At 42.3% G+C, this 19,136-nt stretch overlaps 1 protein-coding gene across 2 annotated transcripts; it reads right to left on the bottom strand.

The window, feature by feature from the left end:
* Window positions 1-324: 324 nt before the first annotated feature.
* On the bottom strand, window positions 325-19,136 carry AKR1A1 (aldo-keto reductase family 1 member A1). Of its 2 annotated transcripts, none has more exons than XM_085232050.1 (9): window positions 18,985-19,136; window positions 16,023-16,117; window positions 10,718-10,837; window positions 9,045-9,196; window positions 6,693-6,888; window positions 5,885-6,084; window positions 4,985-5,057; window positions 3,792-3,878; window positions 325-1,247 (listed from the first exon to the last, which is right to left on the bottom strand). In XM_085232050.1, exons 2-9 carry the CDS (start codon window positions 16,110-16,112, stop codon window positions 1,182-1,184), a joined length of 984 nt encoding a protein of 327 aa, XP_085088176.1. In that variant the 5' UTR covers window positions 16,113-16,117; window positions 18,985-19,136; the 3' UTR covers window positions 325-1,181. The 2 variants fall into 2 exon arrangements, with proteins under 2 accessions (XP_085088176.1, XP_003208849.2); XM_003208801.3 differs by lacking the exon at window positions 18,985-19,136 and adding an exon at window positions 17,041-17,146.

Here is a 19,136-nt window from a genome sequence, read left to right as displayed (position 1 = left end):
TGCCGGTGCCAAAGCAAGCCGGCACTGATCGTCTAACAAGTAGAGAAAACCAAAATAAAGTATTGGTTCCTCTGCTAAGGCCGCAGGTGGGATCTCCGTGCAGCTGTGCGTGTTCTCAGAGCTCAGGTTGTTCGTACTCCGATGGCAAGGCTGGTCGTGAAGGGCTGAAACGGAACAAAACACTCTCGGTGAAGCCTTCCAGCCCTGCTCGGCACTGAGCAGCGCTCAGAAAATCACCAACACAGCAAAACAGCAGGCAGGAAAGCAGCGGCACAGGTAAGAGCCCTATTAAGGCAGCCCAGGCAGACGTCAGACACACTGACATGAAGGGGTGCTCTGAGTTTATTTCATTGTTTATAACCGTACAGGCAGGAACGAGCCCCCACCTCCAGAACTCAGACTGCACATCTTTGGTAAAGAGACACAGGACAACTTCATGGGAAAGGTAGGATGGATTTCTGTAAGGCTTAACAGTGCTGAGGCTATTGGGAGAGGAAGGTCTGAGAGCTAGGAGCTATCCATGCTGCAAGCAATGGAGATGCTTGCCCTGAAGGCCTGCTCCAAGGGCACGCGTTTATTCTCCTCAACTCAACAGACAAATTAGAAAGAAAAAAGGAGAGAGTTTTAAATTCCACAAGTATTCCAAAGAGGATAAAAAGCACACAGCATGGCTGGCAACTTGGGTTTTAACCAAAGTTTTATGGACAAAGTGCAACTGCAGCACATTTCACCGTATTCCTTGTATAAAGTATTAATGAAGATACTGAAGCTGACAGCTGAGCAGTTGTTTAGTCTGAAAATGCTCTTTCTTATTTTCCCCCACTTATGGTAATAAAGATTTCAAAACCGTTCAGCAGACCCAAAGTATTGCCCTTGCCTGATAACGATGTTTGGAACTCAATTTAGACTCTTCCATTCTTTATCTAATGCCAAAAGATTTGATGCTCCCCAGGGCAAGCTTGCAGTCATTGTAATAAATCCGCAAACTCTGACATGGAAGCTACAGGATCTCCAGAAAGAAGGTTAATCAAAAGCGGTACATCGTAAGAAAACCTACTCAGGAAGGAAGGTTTTGTATAGATGGGGCTGGGTGGGTTTTTTTTGACAAATTATGGCACTAATTACTGTGTAGGAAAAGTATATAGAGGAGCATGTTATTCTAACACCTTATTTTCTTGTAGTTAATAGGGATCATTGAAGGGATAATGGGGGTGTCCGGCATCTCTTGGTACTGGCTTTCCATTCACCTGTGAAGTAAGCAGACAGACACATGTCAGAAAGATAAAGATCCATTCTTTCTCTCTTTCAAATTCGAATGGTTTCAACTGGTAAATCTTCATATGTCAAATATCTGGGAGATCTTCTTGAGCTTAATCAAGAGTTGTTCCCTTTACTCCTAAGTCCTCTAAGCACTTCTAGAAAGAAATATTTTTTGTAGCCTAAAGGAAGAGTCTCTCTTCCAGCTTCTTAGGATTGAAGAAGCAAATTAAGAGTAGTTAAGCATTTTGCCTTGTAGCCATTACTGAATAAATGCTGCAGTGTTCATGCTTCGCAGCACTTTGCAGAAGTCAGCACTTTTGCCCATCTTTTCACGACAGAGTTGATGGACTGCCAATTTAACACATGGATTATACACTGAAACACCAGTGTCACTGAATTCTTTCCTAGCACTTTTTAATAACACACCTACTGTAAGAACATTTTCATGACTAACCAGTTTTTCCAGCTGTAAAATGGGAATGCTGAAACTAACATTTGTTGATAATGAAACAAAGACTTTGGGTGGCCCAATGCAGATGTAGTCACACAGAAGTCTCAGGTTCTATGTCCCAATGCTGAGCACTCACACACACAAATTGCATTCCTAGGTGTATTAAGTCCACTGCAAAATCCCAGTTTACTAGGAGCTGGGGTAAGACCTTGCACCTAATCTGTGATGTTTGAGGAAATTTATGTGCAGCATCAGCAAGGAGATGCATCTCCACAGGTGAGTAGTATCATTCAGCTAAAACTTATACTAAGCACATAATGGCTGAGTAAAAGTCATGTTAGACACATGATTGATTTTTATACATGTGATTTTTTATACTACTGTGAAGTTAGATATCACTCAAAATGTTACGGGGGCAGAGGCAATCACAGGTACTTTCAAATCAAGTATCTTCTAGCAAGTCCCCCTATTAGCTTTCAGATTAAATCCCACATTTCAAAGTGACTGGAATCCCTAGCTGACAAGAACCAGGGGAGTGTAAAAATAGTCACTTGGGGGCACTCGAGAGCACAAAACCAGAATGCTACGGTTTAATATTTGGCTGGTGCTCAGTTTAAAATAAAATTAAGATGAAATGAAACTGTCAGCTGAAGGCAATGCTTAAAACTATGGACAAAACTATCTTCATGTTTTCTCATATGCTTCTGAGAGCCAACAACTGCAAGTTCCTAGAATTCACGTTCCTTATCTCTCCCACCTCCTCCTGCCCCAGTTACTTTCCCATGCATATTTTCCCGACTCTGATCAGCTCTTCAGGTATCTATATTTGTTAGCAGCATGTCAAAACAGCAGCTGCCAGAAGCAACGTTGTATACAGCTGTTTCCAGACTACCCCAGAAATCTGAAGGACAAAGGGAAGTAAATCAGCAGCGAAGACACTGTAGATCAACAGCAGCTATCAGAAAAGGACAGATTATGTGCACAGCACCCCTCTCCTCCTGTCCTGGCTTGCTAGTCATTCAATTTTGCTTATGTATATTTCTTAGCCTGTGTTTCCAGAAGTTTGGATGTCAGGCTGATACCAGGTATGGCTAAACAACTTCCAACCTCTATCCTGGTAATGATCTGTTAAAATGTAAAACGTTTTAAACTGCCTACATGCAATATAATAGATTCACATCAGACATAGAGCAAAACAACAAGGCGAAGAGGAATGGCACAACTATGAGACTCTGTGGTTATGTACCAGCGAGGTAAAGCAAGGGAAAACCATCTCATCAGTTATGACACTGCCACATCACACTGAAATCCAGACACTATAAATTAGATTCGTAAAGGAGATAGGCATGAAAGGTTAGACAGGCATTTTAATTCACAGATGATGAAAATTCTTTCTGATACGCCTGGAAGGGATGGGCTGGAGACAAAAGGTTCCGCTTGAGATCTTACAGCTAGCGTAACATTTTACTTCTCCTCATCTCACTTCTTCCTGTCTTATCATCTGTCAGTATGGCAATATCTTTGAAGCCCAGCTGCATCATACTCACACCTTTATCTAGCTGGATGGGCTAGCGCTTTGAACTGTATTTCATCTCTTCTCTGTGTGTCATTGATCTGATCACATCTCCCAGCTAACAAAACCACATGCATTGTCCCTGGATAGTCCGAGCCAGGCTACGTTCCAAATGCATTTTGCAGCTTTGTTACCAAAAAACAACTTTGTTTGCAGCACGAGCAGGAAAACATCCTGTCAGCAGCAGGTGTGTTTGCCACTACCAAATTCACCCACAAGAAGTTAAGCTGTCGGTTTGATACAAACTTCCAACCCATACGCAAAGAGAATTTTGATTGCAGGGATGTGGGAATTTATATTTACACACACACACAGACACACACACACAAGTAGCCCTACAGTTAAAAGCATGGCCTCTCATAAGCTTTTCTTTTGAAAAATTATTTCAGCTTAGATACCCTAAAAAGAGGTAGTGCTCTAACTCATACGTAGTTCTGACAGGATACAGAAAACCCACCTTGTGGCCACATGCACATAATCAAAACTATCAGAGAAGTGAGGATTTACCGTAATCATTGGCACAATGTAACGCCAGTTTTTATTCAGGTTTCCAATGTGGCTCACCTCCTCTTCTGTGAGACTGAAATCAAATACCTAAGAACAAAAGCAAGAGGCTTAGTTTAGTAACCATAACTTTTCATATTGAATTCTGTTGAATTGTGCCTCTTGGTTTTGTTTCCTTTAGAAGCCACAAACATCCCCCTGGGTCAGGAATTTCTGCAGAGTGAAATTGCACTCCTCAGCAATCCAGGACAGAACGTATCAGCAGCAGTGCCCCTAAACATTGAACTATTTCAGCATTTAATTTCAGGTGACAGTTAAAAACCAGGAGCAACAGACACACAATTAATTAAGCTGCAGTTGCATAATATTTCTTTTTTATTTTCAAAAAATAAAACCTATGGGCCATATTAGAATTGCAAGATCCTAGTGTTAAAAGCCAAGGAAAAGTACTGCCAGTTGTTACATTTCAAACATCTTAAGAATCTTTGACTTTGGTAAAAGTCCTGGCCTCAAGCAGAAGGAATTTACACACAGCTCTGAACAATGGAAGTTATGCACCTGTAAAAACCCTGGCTTCTACCAGCATTACTTTGTGTTCAATTTATAAATATAAAGTTGCAAGTAAATAAATTTTACCAGAAACACTGAAACAAAAGCTTAAAAATGGAAGTGTTCATATCCTTGCTAGTTCTAAACCATCACTAATACTGCATAGCCCTCTTCCACAAAAATGAACAGTGGGACTGGTCTTCCGAATGCTCTCTCTTGAACCAGCGTTCTGTTCCCACACAGATCTAAACCTTGACTAACTGCAGTGTTCTCTGGAGATTTTTGCACTCTCTAGCAGCATACTGCATCCCAGACTTTGGTTTAATGGGAGTAACAGCTGCAGAAACAAATCCTTCCTTAAAAACAAGCGTGCAACCTGCCAGTCTGTCTGATTAAGGGATGAAAAAAAATCACAGGAGGTGATTCAGAGACCCACCGAATTACTGCAAGTCAATGTTCAAATAGTTTCTGTACACAAATACACAGTGTTGCTTGAAACCTCTTTGCTTTCCTGACATCTTTAACTTCCCTATGCACACGCATACTTTGACTGGTATGAAGCACGTGCCTCAGACTCTTGTAGCAGGACAATATGTTACTCACATGAAAGGACATTGCTGAAACTCCTCATCTCCATCTGAGCTTACCTGGAGATTCTGCAGAATGCGAGCAGGAGTCACACTTTTGGGAACAGTCACCACTTTACGCTGCGCTTGCCATCTGTGAGGGAAGAGCGATTTTCTATGCATTTTCTATGCATGCTGCCCAACAATTCTGATGTTTATTTTGGTTCAACAATTATCAGTGGCAGCAGAGATGCCACTTATGGTTTCTGCAAACAAAATACCCCAAAGAAGACCAACATAGCACTGTATTGTATTAGGATGTAGCAAAAGAGCGACCACCAGACTAACTGATGAAAGGAAGATGTCCATTCCTTTGACGAAGCAAACAGTTTTCAGGTGTCGAGCCACAAACCCAAGAAATAGAAAAATGCACGTAACAGTTTTACATCAATTCTAGCATGACCCCAAAAAAACAGTAAAACACAAAAAACCCCCAAGTGATTTTCTGGTGACTTGAGAACAAAGCCTTCAGCGTGTTCGGCTGGCAGGGTAACTTACTGCTGCCCAAGATTGTGCTAGATATAAAGCCAAACAAAAGAATGAGGATAGAAACCCAGTGCTACTTCGCAAAGTGCTAATCACATTCTGGATATCACTCAACCACGTTGTTTCTCAGTACAGTTTCTGTTACCCAAGCACGAAGCAGCAAACAGTTCTTCACTGTGAAGAAAGGTAAGTCCCTTCCACAATCTCTCTTCCTTAGAGCTCTTTTGAATGCAGGAGCAGAGGCTGTAAGGTTCAAGCAACTGGCCATATGCAAATCTAAAACAAGCAGCAATTGGGTTTGCTTTTGGGCTTTTGGCACTTTCTGATTCTAACTCCCCACTTTACAGGGGAAAAAACACATATCCTGAAGTAGATGCCTTCGAGCTTTATTTAAGGCCAATTCCCAAATGTCACCCTCTCTCAGATGTTCTGTACCTGAGGATGATCTGTGCAGGTGACTTCTTGTATTTTTCTGCCAGTTTTTTGATCCCAGGTTCCTCTAGAAGCACAGGCTCATCTGGGTGTTTCCACATGCGATCAGGAGAACCCAGGGGACTGTAGGCAGTAACAACCAGCCCTCGTTTCTGGCAGTGAGCTATCAGCTCATTCTGGGCTAGGTAAGGATGACATTCTACCTATTAAAATGACCGACAAAGAATGGCCAAAGAAAAATTATCAATACAGAGTTCTAAATAAACAGTGATGAAAAGCTCAGCAGAATCAAACACATCACAAGAGGTCATTGCAGGTTCTGGAAAACCTTATGAGGCTATAACTCATAACAAGGAAGATGAAAAATGGCATGGTAGCCTAAGATTATAGTAAAAGGAAAAGAGATTGCTTAACCTTAGAATGCTGGATTTATCTCCGTGTATCCAACAGATCATCCAACAAGCAAGGGAGCTCTATAAGAGGGATTTAAGTTAGTCCCTCAATCTTTTTTCTTTTTTTTTTTTTTTCCTGTAGACTAAATTGATCCTCACAGGAAGAAACAAAATCTTCTGTAGAAGAGTTGTCCACTAAATAGATGTAATGGCCACGAACATGGATACAGGCCTTTTTCCCCATTTAATTCACCTGTCTGGAAGGACCTTCTGTGTGTCTACTCCTGCATGCATGGATATACTTCTCCCTGTACATCAGAAGCTGCACTCCTTGTGCTAAACAGGCAGCGTTGGTTTTCTTCACTCCCATGGAAAACCAGGAAGGCATACCTCCTCCTCATCTCCTTTATTCATCTTACCTGGAGCACAGCTGGTTTGACAGTAGCCACGCTTAATACATCATCGATCTGACGACTATTGAAGTTTGACAGCCCAATGGCTTTTGCAAGACCTTTTTCTACCAGCTTCTCCATAGCCTTCCAGGTATCCTTGTAGTCAGTGTAGTCATAACGCATCGTGCCATCAGGATTCTTTGGGAAGAGATTGTCCCCTCGTCTGCAGCATGAAAGGCAAGGTGTAAATACACAAAGCACGTGATTTCTATTATATTAGATCTTCACTTAAAGAAACTTTATTCAAAGTACTCTTAAGTACTTTGCATGGTTAAAATGTAAAACCTAAGCTTATGCATGGTTTGGAAGCTGGAGTACAAACTGAGCAAATTTCTCTTCTAAATTCCATGATGAAGACTCAGCCTACGAGAAATTATTTTACACAGTTTTTCCTATGTAAACTTGTGATATAGTACTTGAAACCTCTTACCTATAGCACACTGCTTGCCTGTAGTGACTACACAAAAAAATTCAGCCACTGCATATGTAACAACAGCCCTTTGATCGCAGTGCAGTTGATTAGAGCTGCAACCCAGAAAGTAGCTTGGTTGTTCAGTCTGTTTTTGAGGAAGGACCGATTGGAGTCTGTTTGGAGCTGTTACCAAAGGGATCTTGGTTTAAGAGCTATGTAACAGAGACTGAGTGCAAAGTAGTCTGGTATTCCCACTCTGTTTGGATTCTGCAGCAGTGTCAGCACTGGTGCAAGCTCTGGTTTTCAGAGAAGTCTAAACATGTACATGTTGCCTGTAGGATGGGTGTGTTTCCAGTTAGTCATACCAACTCACTTAATAAAATAAAAGACAAACCAACTAAGCACCCAAAGCCACACATAGGAAGGAGCTGGTTATGTCAGGTGCCACCAGCACAATACCTAAGGGCTGTGAGGTCTCTGAGCAGCTCATGCTCGGAGAGGTGCCAGTGCTGCCTCATGGCCACTGCAGAACACTGCTAGCCCAGATCTTGGAGACTGTCTTACGTTGCTCTAGCTAAGCAGTGAATGTGGTGCAACAGCACTTGGGGACCCGTTCTTGTGCACATCATTTTTGTTTGTACATCTATCCATCTGATAATCATATGAGCTCTCAACCTTGAAAAGCAGCCTCATATGTCAAGAGTAGAAAATGTATTAAGTGAGAGATACAAGAGGCCTAGGGTACTGTGATTCTCATCTGGAAGTCCATATTAATTTCCACTTAAATAACATATCTTCTGCAACATTCCCAGCTCAGTAGGCATTGTAGGTAATCAGGCACTAAAGCAGTAGAAGCAAAGCTAGTGGAAAACCGAGAGTGAACTTTTATCAATGAGAAAGGGTGAAGATCTGAACATTAGTTTTGCCAACATTTGCCACGACAGCGGCAGTTTAAATAATAATACCTGCATAGACATTATTATTTGTGTTCCACATTATTATCAAAGCAATGTTTAAATGTTTTTGTCCAAACAACTGTAAAACAAACCTATTTCAAAATAGGGGGAATTTTTAACAGCAGTTCTTCCTCCAGACCAGCCCTGCTTGAAAACACTTCCTCATTCTGTTGTGATGAGGGACACATTTAGAACTGGAGCGTCTTTCATGAATGTTGTATGCTTGGAAAAAATCAGTTCACATGACTGGAAGGGGAAAAATGTTATAAGATTGTAAAATAGGCTGAAGCCTTCTGAGTCTGACAGGGTTTCTTCTGGTAAGTGAAGTGTCCATGCAAACAGCTGGGCAGGATTTTTTTTTCTCTTCTTTTTACTAAATGTTGAAACAGGGGAAAAAAAGGAAAAAAAAAACAGTATCCATGGCTACAAGAAAACAAAGCAATGATCACTGCTTCTGGCAGGATTGCAGGATACACAGAACTAGCATTTAATTTCCCCTATTTCTTCAAATCTTAGAATGACTGCACTTCAAGTGTCATAAGAGGCCATTTTCATTTCCTTCTCATACAGACTCCACCATGACACTGCATGTGCTCAGTTCCAGTACAGTTAATAACTATCAGTGAAAAGTGCTGCCTTCTTTACAAAGTACCTCATTTTCATTTCAAAGATAAGAACAACAAATTCCCAGCCAACTCAAAGAAGAATAATTAAATAGGAGCAATAGTTTCTGTGAATGAATGTATCAAATATGAATGAATGTACTGGTTTCAGGTAGAGAGTATCAGTCTGTTGGGCTGCAATATAAACCACCCACAAAACATCCTGCAGGCAGCTTACACTGGAAGGAAGACACAGCTCAAAAAGAAGCTCCAAGCTTAGGACAGAACACCAACCACTTATGTAAAACTGGGCCTTCTGCATCCTGCACCCTTTCCAGGCTGAACTTACTCAAAGGCATGGGGCCAGTGCATGAGGTACAGATCCAGGTAATCCAGTTTCAAATCTGCAAGTGTTTTTCTTAGTGCTGGCTCAACATCTTCTGGGTGGTGCTTGGTATTCCACAGCTTTGATGTTACAAACAGGTCCTCCCTTTTAATAACCTTTAAGAAAGGGAGGAGAGCACAATTTACCAGAAAGGACTGAGAAAGAACAGCAGCAATTCCCCAAATATCTTTAGAAGTTTAAATAAGTTAACACGTGGAACCTACAAATTAAACCTTTCAGAAACGCGCTAGATGGAGAAAAGAGAAATAGACACATAAGTGAGCTGATCCCCAAATACATCAAATGCTTAGCAATTCCCTAGAAGTTCTGACACAACAAAACAACCCCTCCACACTTCCCAAACAAATTCAAGAGTTAAAGCCACTACTCAGCATAAATGAAAGACTACTTGGTTTATTCGTGTGTACGTTTTGCAATTTCTGTTAAACAATTCACAGTCAAGGCACAACCAGCTCACTTGGGCTACGTTCAGCACGTTATAAACTAAGAATGTTTCTCAAAGGACGTGGGAAAATAAGCAGTTTCCCCAAACCTCTGCACTTGAATGTCTAAGTTCTGGGAGGAATGCACCAAGAACTGAATGTCACTTATCAGAAGGATAAGACTTAGAAATTGAATCAAATAGAAATTTAGGTATTTAGGAAGTATAAAATGTGGAATGGAGATCATGTTTGACACACTGAAGTCATCAGAAGGCATCTCTTATCGACCAAATTACACTCAAGTCAACAGTATATAGGAATGATTAATTCCTTCATTTCTCTCCTCCATCCATTCAGTTACTTGTGGATCACATATCAGCTGTTGTGCTCAACAAGCACAACGTTCTAAAAATTCTTTAGTTAGCTAATACAAACTAAGTAAAAATAGTCCTATGCTTCTCCATGTTAGTTGCCAGTATCCAAAGGGTGCAAAGGAATCCCTGGGGCAAGCTGAAAGCAGCCTTTCTGCAGCTAAGCACCTAACAAAGAGATTGCCCCACAGCAATGGGCAGAGGACCAGAGAAAAAGAAACACAAGAATTTCATTCCAGGGGCTCTGAGGCCATGTGCATAATTCTTCTGGTCCCTCGGGCAAACAAGAGCAAAAGGATGACTTGAAGATTTCACTCGAGATAATTCACAGGAATGTCAGTTACATTCCATTACGGCCATGAAGCTCAGTGCAGGCCCTAGAGTCACAGTTACCAAACCTTCAAACGCAGTCACTATTTAAAAAAATCAACAGTCACTGAATTTGCTGCAACTACCCAGCACTGCACAACACTCTGAACTGGCAAAGTAGAGTAAATTCTCACCTATTTTCTATTATAACTATTGATTCTGGCATCCTTTCTTTTTTGAACACGTGAATTAGGCTATTGGATGGGGAGGTGTTTATCTGGGAATTCAAATTTTCTCTAAGCTTCCTTGCAAGTATTCCAGGCGATCATTCCTCCTCCTGACAGCCAGAATGACTCCAGAGTAGAGAAAGCCCTCTTTCATGCCTGCCCTGGTTAATAACAAACAGCTGGGTCCAGAAGAAAAAGCCACAGACATTAACTTCACAGTCTGCTCTTTCAGATCACATCTGTAAATTCTGATACAACATACAGTCATAGGGTTCTTGTGTTTTTACCTTGTTGGGCCCAAGGCATTCCTGGAAAGCATCACCAATCTCTGCTTCATTGCTGTAGGCTGCTGCACAATCAATGTGGCGATAACCCACGCTTAGGGCATATTTCACTGCTTCTTTCACCTGTAATCACAAACAGATTACCAAATGCAACCAGTGGAAAGGAACACAACTGAAACAAATTGCTGAGGACTTACTGAGGAACAGTGCCAAAGTACAGAGCTACAGAAGCTCATGAGATCCAAGCAGAATAGGTAAGAGTGCCCTATGGCACAGCCTTTGTGAGCAAAGAGCCAGGTGCTAGCAGGCACTCCAAGAGTAAGGTGAAAACGGACCATGCATGCAGGGCAAGCATGGAAGAACTTACTGCACAGAATGGAAATTCAATCTTAGCTATAGCTGCCACACTTCTGTTAAATATCAGAGGAGCTGAAAGAAACAATTTTCAAATAAATATTTATCAAGACAGTCTTAGTGGAACTGAACAGCCAATCAATCAGTGTTAGCCAAGCTTGAAAGGCACAAGCTCTCCCCTAGTAAAAGGAAAGCCAGATTTCTAATTTCGTCATTTCCAGAGCTCAGGTTTGGTTCAAATATTTACTTTCTAAGATAAGGCCACTTTATGGCACATTTTTCTTCTGTGTCTCGTTCTCACTGATTGTGCAACAGCAGTCACTATACTGGTGGTTATTAACCCATGGCCTGTAGGAATCTCCTGCTGGTGCTCGATTTCACATTTTGGTTTACACACTTCTGACAAAGAAAGTGCTGCCAACAGCCAGAATGGCTGGAACCCAGGCACCACACTTTGCATGTGTTTCTGCTGTTGAAAGCTTTAATGAGGCACAAATACAAAGTATAAAATCACATGCTGGCATTAGATACAGAGCAAGGCTAGAAAGCAAAGAGGGAAACACAGAACGGCATCTCTTCCAGGATGCTTAAGTGGCTTTTGAGTAGAGGTTTTCAATGAAAATTTTAAATATCTGATTGTCTAAACATGAAGAAATTACTCTATTGATACCATCTCACTTTAAACAGACAGAGCATTAAGTAAAATCCATTCTATTTAACTTCCAGTGGTCGGTATGCACATATCCTCTGTTCACCTCGTAAGTGCTACAGTCAGAGCACACCCCTGTACAAGGATTTCTATATACTGCTCTTCCCAGACCTGTCTCGTGGGACTGATGGAGATTAAGTTGCTCTTTGTCTGAGGCTTGATGCAATAGGGCACTAATCTAGTTAGAGATATTAAAAACATGTCAACAAGGGCTAGAGCCTGATTGCTTTCTTTCAGCTCAAGTACCGGCATTTTCAATTTTAAAGCTAACAAAGTGATCAAAATCGAGTACAGACTCTTGCTTTCAGACACTAGTAAAAAGGGGGGAATGAAATGTGAAAGAGATCTCTCTTCTGCTGGTGAATTTCATTTGCTTTTCCTGTTAAGAACTGCAGTAAAAGAAGACACAGGATATTCTGACTACATTCTTTGGCATTTTGAGAGGAAAAGTGGGACTCGGACTGGTTGCCCTTAGCCAGAATGACAAAGCACTTCTACTACAGTGAAATCAGCTCTTCCTTTCTCTAGCAGGATGGTATTTACAGTCCTTCTTTCACTTTGACAAGACATTTCTCAGAAGGTTACTGGGAAGTCAAGGTCACAAGAACTCTGAAATCACTTGGGACAGGCTAAAGGCTTTTAAAACTGAATATTCCCCCCTCCATAAGGGCAGAAGTCAAGGGAAAGAAGCACGCTCTGTTTAATTTGGGGTGTGCCCACCCCCCTTTTTATTTTTAAAAGCATAGCAGAAAGGAAAGGGAAACCAGCATGGGTTTTTCTGAACTAATCTCTCATTTCCTCTATCATGTATTGTTTTTTATTTTATAAATCCGAGCAGGAACAAAATTTGCCATAAAACTTTATGGCACCACTTGCAGAAAACCAGAGGCAAGGCACTCCAAATGCCTCTGGAAAGTTATAAAAGCAGAGGCCATATTTCAGTATCAGCGTTTTCATCTATTTCTAGCATTGAAAAACTAGAACCACTCACATAACTATGGTTTGGATCTGGGCACAATTTTCACTTGTGTAAACTATTCTCAGCTTACTCAGACATTCCCATCTGAACTGAGAGGTCCCGTTCCATGCAAAAGGCAAATATCAAGAGCAAGATGTACAAATAAGAACTTCTCTGAGGCAGTTAACTCTAATAGAAGGATGTGAGTGTAAGAAGAGTCTTTTGTTTCAAGAGAAAGTTTTTGTATTCTTGACATGCAGGTACATGCGTTTCCTGGGGTGGGGAAGACTCAGCATTAGTTAGAGATTCAAATGCCTCAGGATATTTTGTGTTGTATGGTAGTAACAACCAGAGGATCCTTTCAGCTTTCCTTTAGTGCAGCCTGTGGAAGGAGCAATTACTGAATTAATTTTTATTCCATTGGTTGAGTCAGACAGCTTAAGTAAAAACAGATCATCAGGCCACGTGATATTCAGATGCAGTGTGACCAAACAGTTTGGTGTAAAGGAAGGAACTCAGACCACCATATGAGTGGTAGCTTGCAGTTAACGTTCCCTAAAGCAGTGAGTTATGCCTCCTACACTTCGGATATTTAATTCAAGTTCTTCCCTTAATATATCCCAATAGTAGTGAATTTGTGCTCCCATGTGCAGGATAGGATTCTCTAGATACTCTGGCAAGGTTTTCAGGACCTAAGCAGTCTCCTCCACAGCTGCAGTGCTGTCACAAGACACCCAGCCTGACTGGTTTTCTGAGGTACGCATTTCCTCTTCTGGCTTTCCTGAACTTTCACAGAGAAATACAGCCCCCCTCAGCCCCACATTTCCTGTCCCAACAGAGCCAGCCTCTGTCACAGCACATGAGGCTGTTCCATCCTCCAGGCTGAAAGCGTGGCCCACTTGCGAGAAGAAAACATTAAAGGACTACAGCTCCAGTGCTAGTAGTCCGTGCCACTGATATTCCTGATGCTCCAGTCTCAAAGGACTTTTGTCTTTGGACCCATTCATGCTACTGCTCAGAAGCTTTTGTGCTGTATTCACTTCCACTCAATAGCTCTCCATCATGTTCTTATGGTAACATCTAAAACAAATTTCTCTTCTTAGCATTTGATCATGTAAAGCAAAAAAACAATGTTATTCTAAATTATCTCCTGTTATTCTAAATAATCTTTATTAGATTCATTAGTTCTTTTTCCCTCTGACCTCACCTTCTATGAAACTGGGGCTGCAATGGTATCTTTGTCCTGGATTGCTGAGATCTGGCTTCAAGTTGAAGGATTGCTTAGGATCAGGAATTATAATGGCAATGATAAAGAAATTAATCAAGAGAGTAAGGTCAAGACTGAAAAACAGCTTGGCAAGGAAAATAACTGCAACCTGCAAAATATTTACTTGAAATAATTTAAAAGCAATCTGTTTCCACTCTTGCTCCTAATTAAGCCCCTGTACAAAAGGGATTTTGATAAGTAGTGTGTATTTGGGAGTTGGCTGCATTGAATACAATGATTATCCTGCCTGTGTGTGTCTTTGGCCCTTGGTCTTTAATTCACAGTCAGTTACTCTCCCTGTACTACATCATGCCCTTTCAGAAATAAATCATTTGGACACCCTGCCAAATTGCTGCTGTGCATCTGAATCTGATAAATGTCCATTAAAAATGAAAAGGATGCAAACAATTTCCAAGAGTGATAAACAGGAACTCATTTATTCCACAGGAATAGCAGCATCTTCTGTAACTCTGGCTATTTTATACATTTTCGAGATTATGCCTTCAATACACTCAAAGAACACATCTTTGAAGGCAGTAATTGTTCCACAGTTGTGACCCCCACTGACTTCCGTTGGACCCCAGGTAGATCTAAGTAGCAGATACCTTGCTGGGTTCAGCTGCTGGCAGTGCTGCTTATGATGGCAAAATCTACCTGAGATAGGCTTATATTATGCACAAGCAGGATCTTTCTTGGCTGTAAGACTGCACTTTCCCCAGGACAGTTAGTGCACAAAGTAACATGTTGATATTTTGTTTGTTTAGTTTCAGGCATTTGTTTTAGTACGATGCACATTAAACTACCTTGGGTCTGCAGAAATTCATCCGCTACATTCCTGCTTATTAATAAATGTAATACAGCTGGCAGCTGATGTGCTAGAGCTGAACATTCATCCTCATCCTCATTTAGCAAGCTGACGGACAGCTCACACTGCCTGGGGTTCCACATCATTACAGCTTCCATTCCAAACAGAACCACTGTCCTGACAATTGTTTGGGCAGGAAACACGATAAGAAGGTGACTCTGAATAAATGTAATTTTTATAGCTTGTTTCCTACCTTTTCCTCCAGCTGGCAAGAAAGAATAGCACAAGGAGTCATCTCAAGAAGGCTTTCTGAACTTTCCATCTGTCACAGGCATGGTTTCACCTGACTTAATCTTGTAACTATCATAAAGCTAATATGAAAGTATAAGCAAGATACATGTTTACTGACATGCAGTGCTACACGAAGTCCAAAAGGCATTAAAATAATAATACCAATTAAGAAATCCTCCAAAGAAGACGACACTCCTGCTGGACACTGTGTATACCTGCTGTGAAAGGCAAGGTCTGCCCTCAGGAATTTATCTTTTAACTAAATTAAAAAGAAAGGAAAAGACATACAAGGAAAAGTATTACAACAGGAGGCACAGTTCACAGCATGCAAACACACAGTCTGCCATAAAACACAGAATTGTTTCCAAGTCTGCCATAAAACACAGAATTGTTTCCAAGTCTGCCATTTGCCATTTCATTGAATTTAGAAACAGAGTGGCCCTCTAATGACACGTTAGCCATCACAGCCTAAAGGCAAGGTGACCCAAACAAGTTCTGAGTTCTGCTGCTAAACACAGACAGACCACAGGAATAAGACTTATTACAACAACTAGAGCTCTTGCCTCCCAAAATAATCCTTTCAACTGAGTCACAACAAGCCAGAGGGATGCCTGGTCAGACTGGTAGCCTGAAGATTGCAAAGTGAGGCACCATATTATAACTACAGCACTAATTTCTGGATTCATCTCCCAGAGCACCACTGCCTGAGGTCTGGTTTAATGAGTCTTAAGGGATCTGCTACTGCTGCTGCTGTTGTCTTAAAGCCTCTCACATGCATCTCAGTCATGCTTCTGTGGACCTATGACTAAACCCTTGCAAGTACAGGATCCAGGTCTCAGACCCAGGATATTCAGAAGAGATGTACAAAATGCAAGTAGCAGGTGAGAGCACATGATGCTAATGTGTGGTTTGTTCTCTACTTACTTGGCCAGGTTCACTTTTCCAGGTTCCCAGTCCTATGAGAGGGATCTTCTGCCCATTGTAGAGTGCAACAAAGTCAGATCCTGCAGACATTTTTGCTTCAAGAAGAAAAAGACCAAACTGAGTTTTTGCAGCAATTCAGTAGATTATATAAAATGTCCTTTTCTATGCAAAAGTGAATAAATAAAATCACACAGGTTTTGATAATGCTTTAATTATTACACTGGAACAAAGCTGAAGCAAGGTCTTCTAGTGGTACAAACCAGATAGCAATACCTTATAGCTATAAAAGAGACTAGAAAGAAATGCTCTTTCTCCTTCTCTTCATTCCTATTCTTTTATCTCTAAGTGCACAGCTGTGAGTTTTCTCCCACTTGAGAAGTACATACAATCTCTCCCTTCCAAATCAGCTGTAAGCATTGATGATACAGAAAGAAGCAAAGCCTTAGGACTTCTGCACAGTCTTTCTCTTTCACCAACTCCCTGCTGACTGACTGAGGAACCAAGCTCTAATTACTGCTGCAGTTGGGGATAAACACATATTTTTAAGTAATTCTGACATATCGATGTAAATAGCCATGTGCAAAAAAGCAGTAGGTCTTTATGTATTTGTACATTCTGAACCCCAAAATGACTTTGTCGTCCTGCTCTTTTCCATCTCCTTGCTCAAGTGGTAAGGAATGCTATCTTTTAAAGAGCTGAAAAGTCTCCTGTTCCCATACTGTGGAAATCTGCCTGTGGACTCTGCTGGCAATTCGAGAACAAGAACTCAACTTGCCTAGGATGCATTTCAAGTACAGACAATATAACAACTAGTATTGCTATCACAGAAGGTAATAGTAATACTGATTTATCACACATTCACAGAAGAGTAGCATTCTTCTATTACTAAAGGGAGAACATGAAAGTACTGCACAAGGTAAACGTCACTTTGGGCTTGGGCTTCTGTCATGCTTAACACCAGATATGCATGCATTTTCCACGTGAAATGCAATACAGCCCCAGCAGGATCTTCCATTACCTGTTGCTGGCGTTACAGCTGCTGCAGACAGTAATCTGCTCATAGACTTTATCAAAGAGGAAGCTTTTATACTGTGTCCCAACATCCTCCCAATCTATCTTTCTGGCCGAACTGTTAAAAACAAACCACATTCAGGATGAGCTCCAAAGGCAGCCAGCTGACTTCAGCAGAAGATGAGGAAGTCACTTCTCAAGTTTAGCTGTGTCCAAACTCCTGAATGCTATTTACTTAAAAACACACAGACAAGAACAAGAGTGGAAGAACACAATGCTGACTAAGTGGCTGACTATGCAGGAGGAATGTATATCTTCAAAGAGAAGCCTTCACACAGAATACTGCTCCAAAACAGCCTTCTCCATAATGCTGTTACCATCTTTCTCCTACAAATAAGCACCTACTCATGGATGCCCTCACTCAGCTTTTCAAGCCACGTGTTTTGAGATGGAGATCCCCAGCACTGTTAGCCTGAGTAGGCCCAGGCTCAAGCAGCATTGTACCTCACACACAGCGTGGCCTTCATGCTGCACACACCTCACAGCTGGAGGATATGCTCAGCAGAACAGAGCAGAACGCAGGCAGCTCCCACTTGGTACATGTCATTAGGCCACCTGCTCATCCTTGCCTTTATCTAACAGAGCAGGAAGTTCTCATGTGAGCGTCTTCTCTGTTTGGCAGTACAAGTGAGTTGTTTTCTTGTAAGAGAATCCTATAACAGCTCCAGTAACCAAAACAATGGGCCTACACAGCACACTGCATGTGTCATGGACAGCTGCTTGATGCTGTGCCGCACAGGGTGCCCAGCAGGTGAAGGGATGTCTGATTACCCACACGATTTGCCTTCTTTATAGGGCTATAAATGTGATAAACAGCACTTGAGATACTACTCTGCTGAGTCTGAATGCCTTTCCTACTGGTACTGCAATGGCCCAACACCTCCTGGTACAGAATAGTTGGACAAATCAGCCTGGATTTGCACTGAGGTGACTGCTAGTGTGTGTCCATTTTGGGAAGGGGCTATACAAAAGCCAGAATAGGATACTAACATTCTCTTCTGTGCTGAAGATTTGCACAGACATTTTGTTGCCAGCTGTGCACAGCTGGTCCACTTTACCTGGGTTAAGCTGCCTGCATGATTCTTACATCGCGCGATGCAACCAAGGCCTGGGGGCTTTCACATTCATGCTGCCCTACAGCACCATGCACCAGGCGTGTGTTCCACACTGCCATGTTGTGCAATCATCTTAAATGCAGCACTTCGCCCAGAAGACAAGGTGCGAGTTTAATTGCTAACTAACATCAGCGTGTTCTGTGGAACCATCTCGCTTCATGTAAAATCGTTGTACATTAACACTGCAGTGAGAGCAGAGCTGCGGACTTGGGAAGAATGGAAATGCTACAAGAAAACACTCATTAATAGTTTCCACTCAGATTCTTTCCCTAATGAGGAGATGCAAAGTGTCCGTGACCTGTTGTCAGTCTGCTCATTATAAGGCAGTTCTTTTAAGAAGGGAGAAAATACAAGCAAATACAAAAAAAGAAGGTACAGCTGGTACAAGTGAGATACGGCTTCAACATCACTCATCTCTCCTATTCCCACACTGACACGAAAGAGCAAAGCTCAGAATAACTTCAAGCAGTGCGTGCAGGAGGCTGCATTCATAACACGGGAAGTGCAAACTACGCCCCTCCATCCACCCACGCTCACAGCTCGCCGGTAACCAAAGCCACGAACCTTCTGCCAGCAAAATACATACAAGCGTGTACTACGGCAGCAGCGCACACGTACGTACATTGCTAAAACCGCAAAATCGGGCCTGGCCCGGCCCCGCCCCGCCCCGCCTCCCGGACCGGGGGAAGCCCCGCGCTCGGCTCCCCCGCAACCATCCCGGTGGGGGCAGCGCGTGGAGCGGCGGGAGGCGCCTCCAGGTAGCGCGCCGCACTCACCCGCAGCACCGCACCGCCGCACGATCGGCCGCCGCCGCCGCTCTGCGCTTCCGCTTCCGGCCGCCAGCGGGCAGCGCGGGCCGGCGCCGTGAGTGGGGCGCCGCTCTCAGTCGTAACGTTTGTGCGCTCCTGTGTACAGCCGGGAGCGGGGC

Source organism: Meleagris gallopavo, chromosome 10, assembly GCF_905368555.1.
Source record: "Meleagris gallopavo chromosome 10, MGAL_WU_HG_1.1, whole genome shotgun sequence".
NCBI classification, from domain to species: Eukaryota; Metazoa; Chordata; class Aves; order Galliformes; family Phasianidae; genus Meleagris; species Meleagris gallopavo.
Note: the sequence above shows the minus strand (reverse complement) of the source record. Positions and strands in the feature narration are given on the sequence as shown.

Bases quoted from the DNA above. Each gene is read 5' to 3' on its own strand.
- AKR1A1 (XM_003208801.3), bottom strand. From the start codon at position 17,125: ATGTTGGGACACAGTATAAAAGCTTCCTCTTTGATAAAGTCTATGAGC. The intron at 6,085-6,692 runs GTAAGATGAATA...TCATTTTAATAG, and splicing joins TCAAACCAGCTGTGCTCCAG to GTAGAATGTCATCCTTACCT. The intron at 3,879-4,984 runs GTAAGCTCAGAT...TTTTGTTCTTAG, and splicing joins GCATTCTGCAGAATCTCCAG to GTATTTGATTTCAGTCTCAC.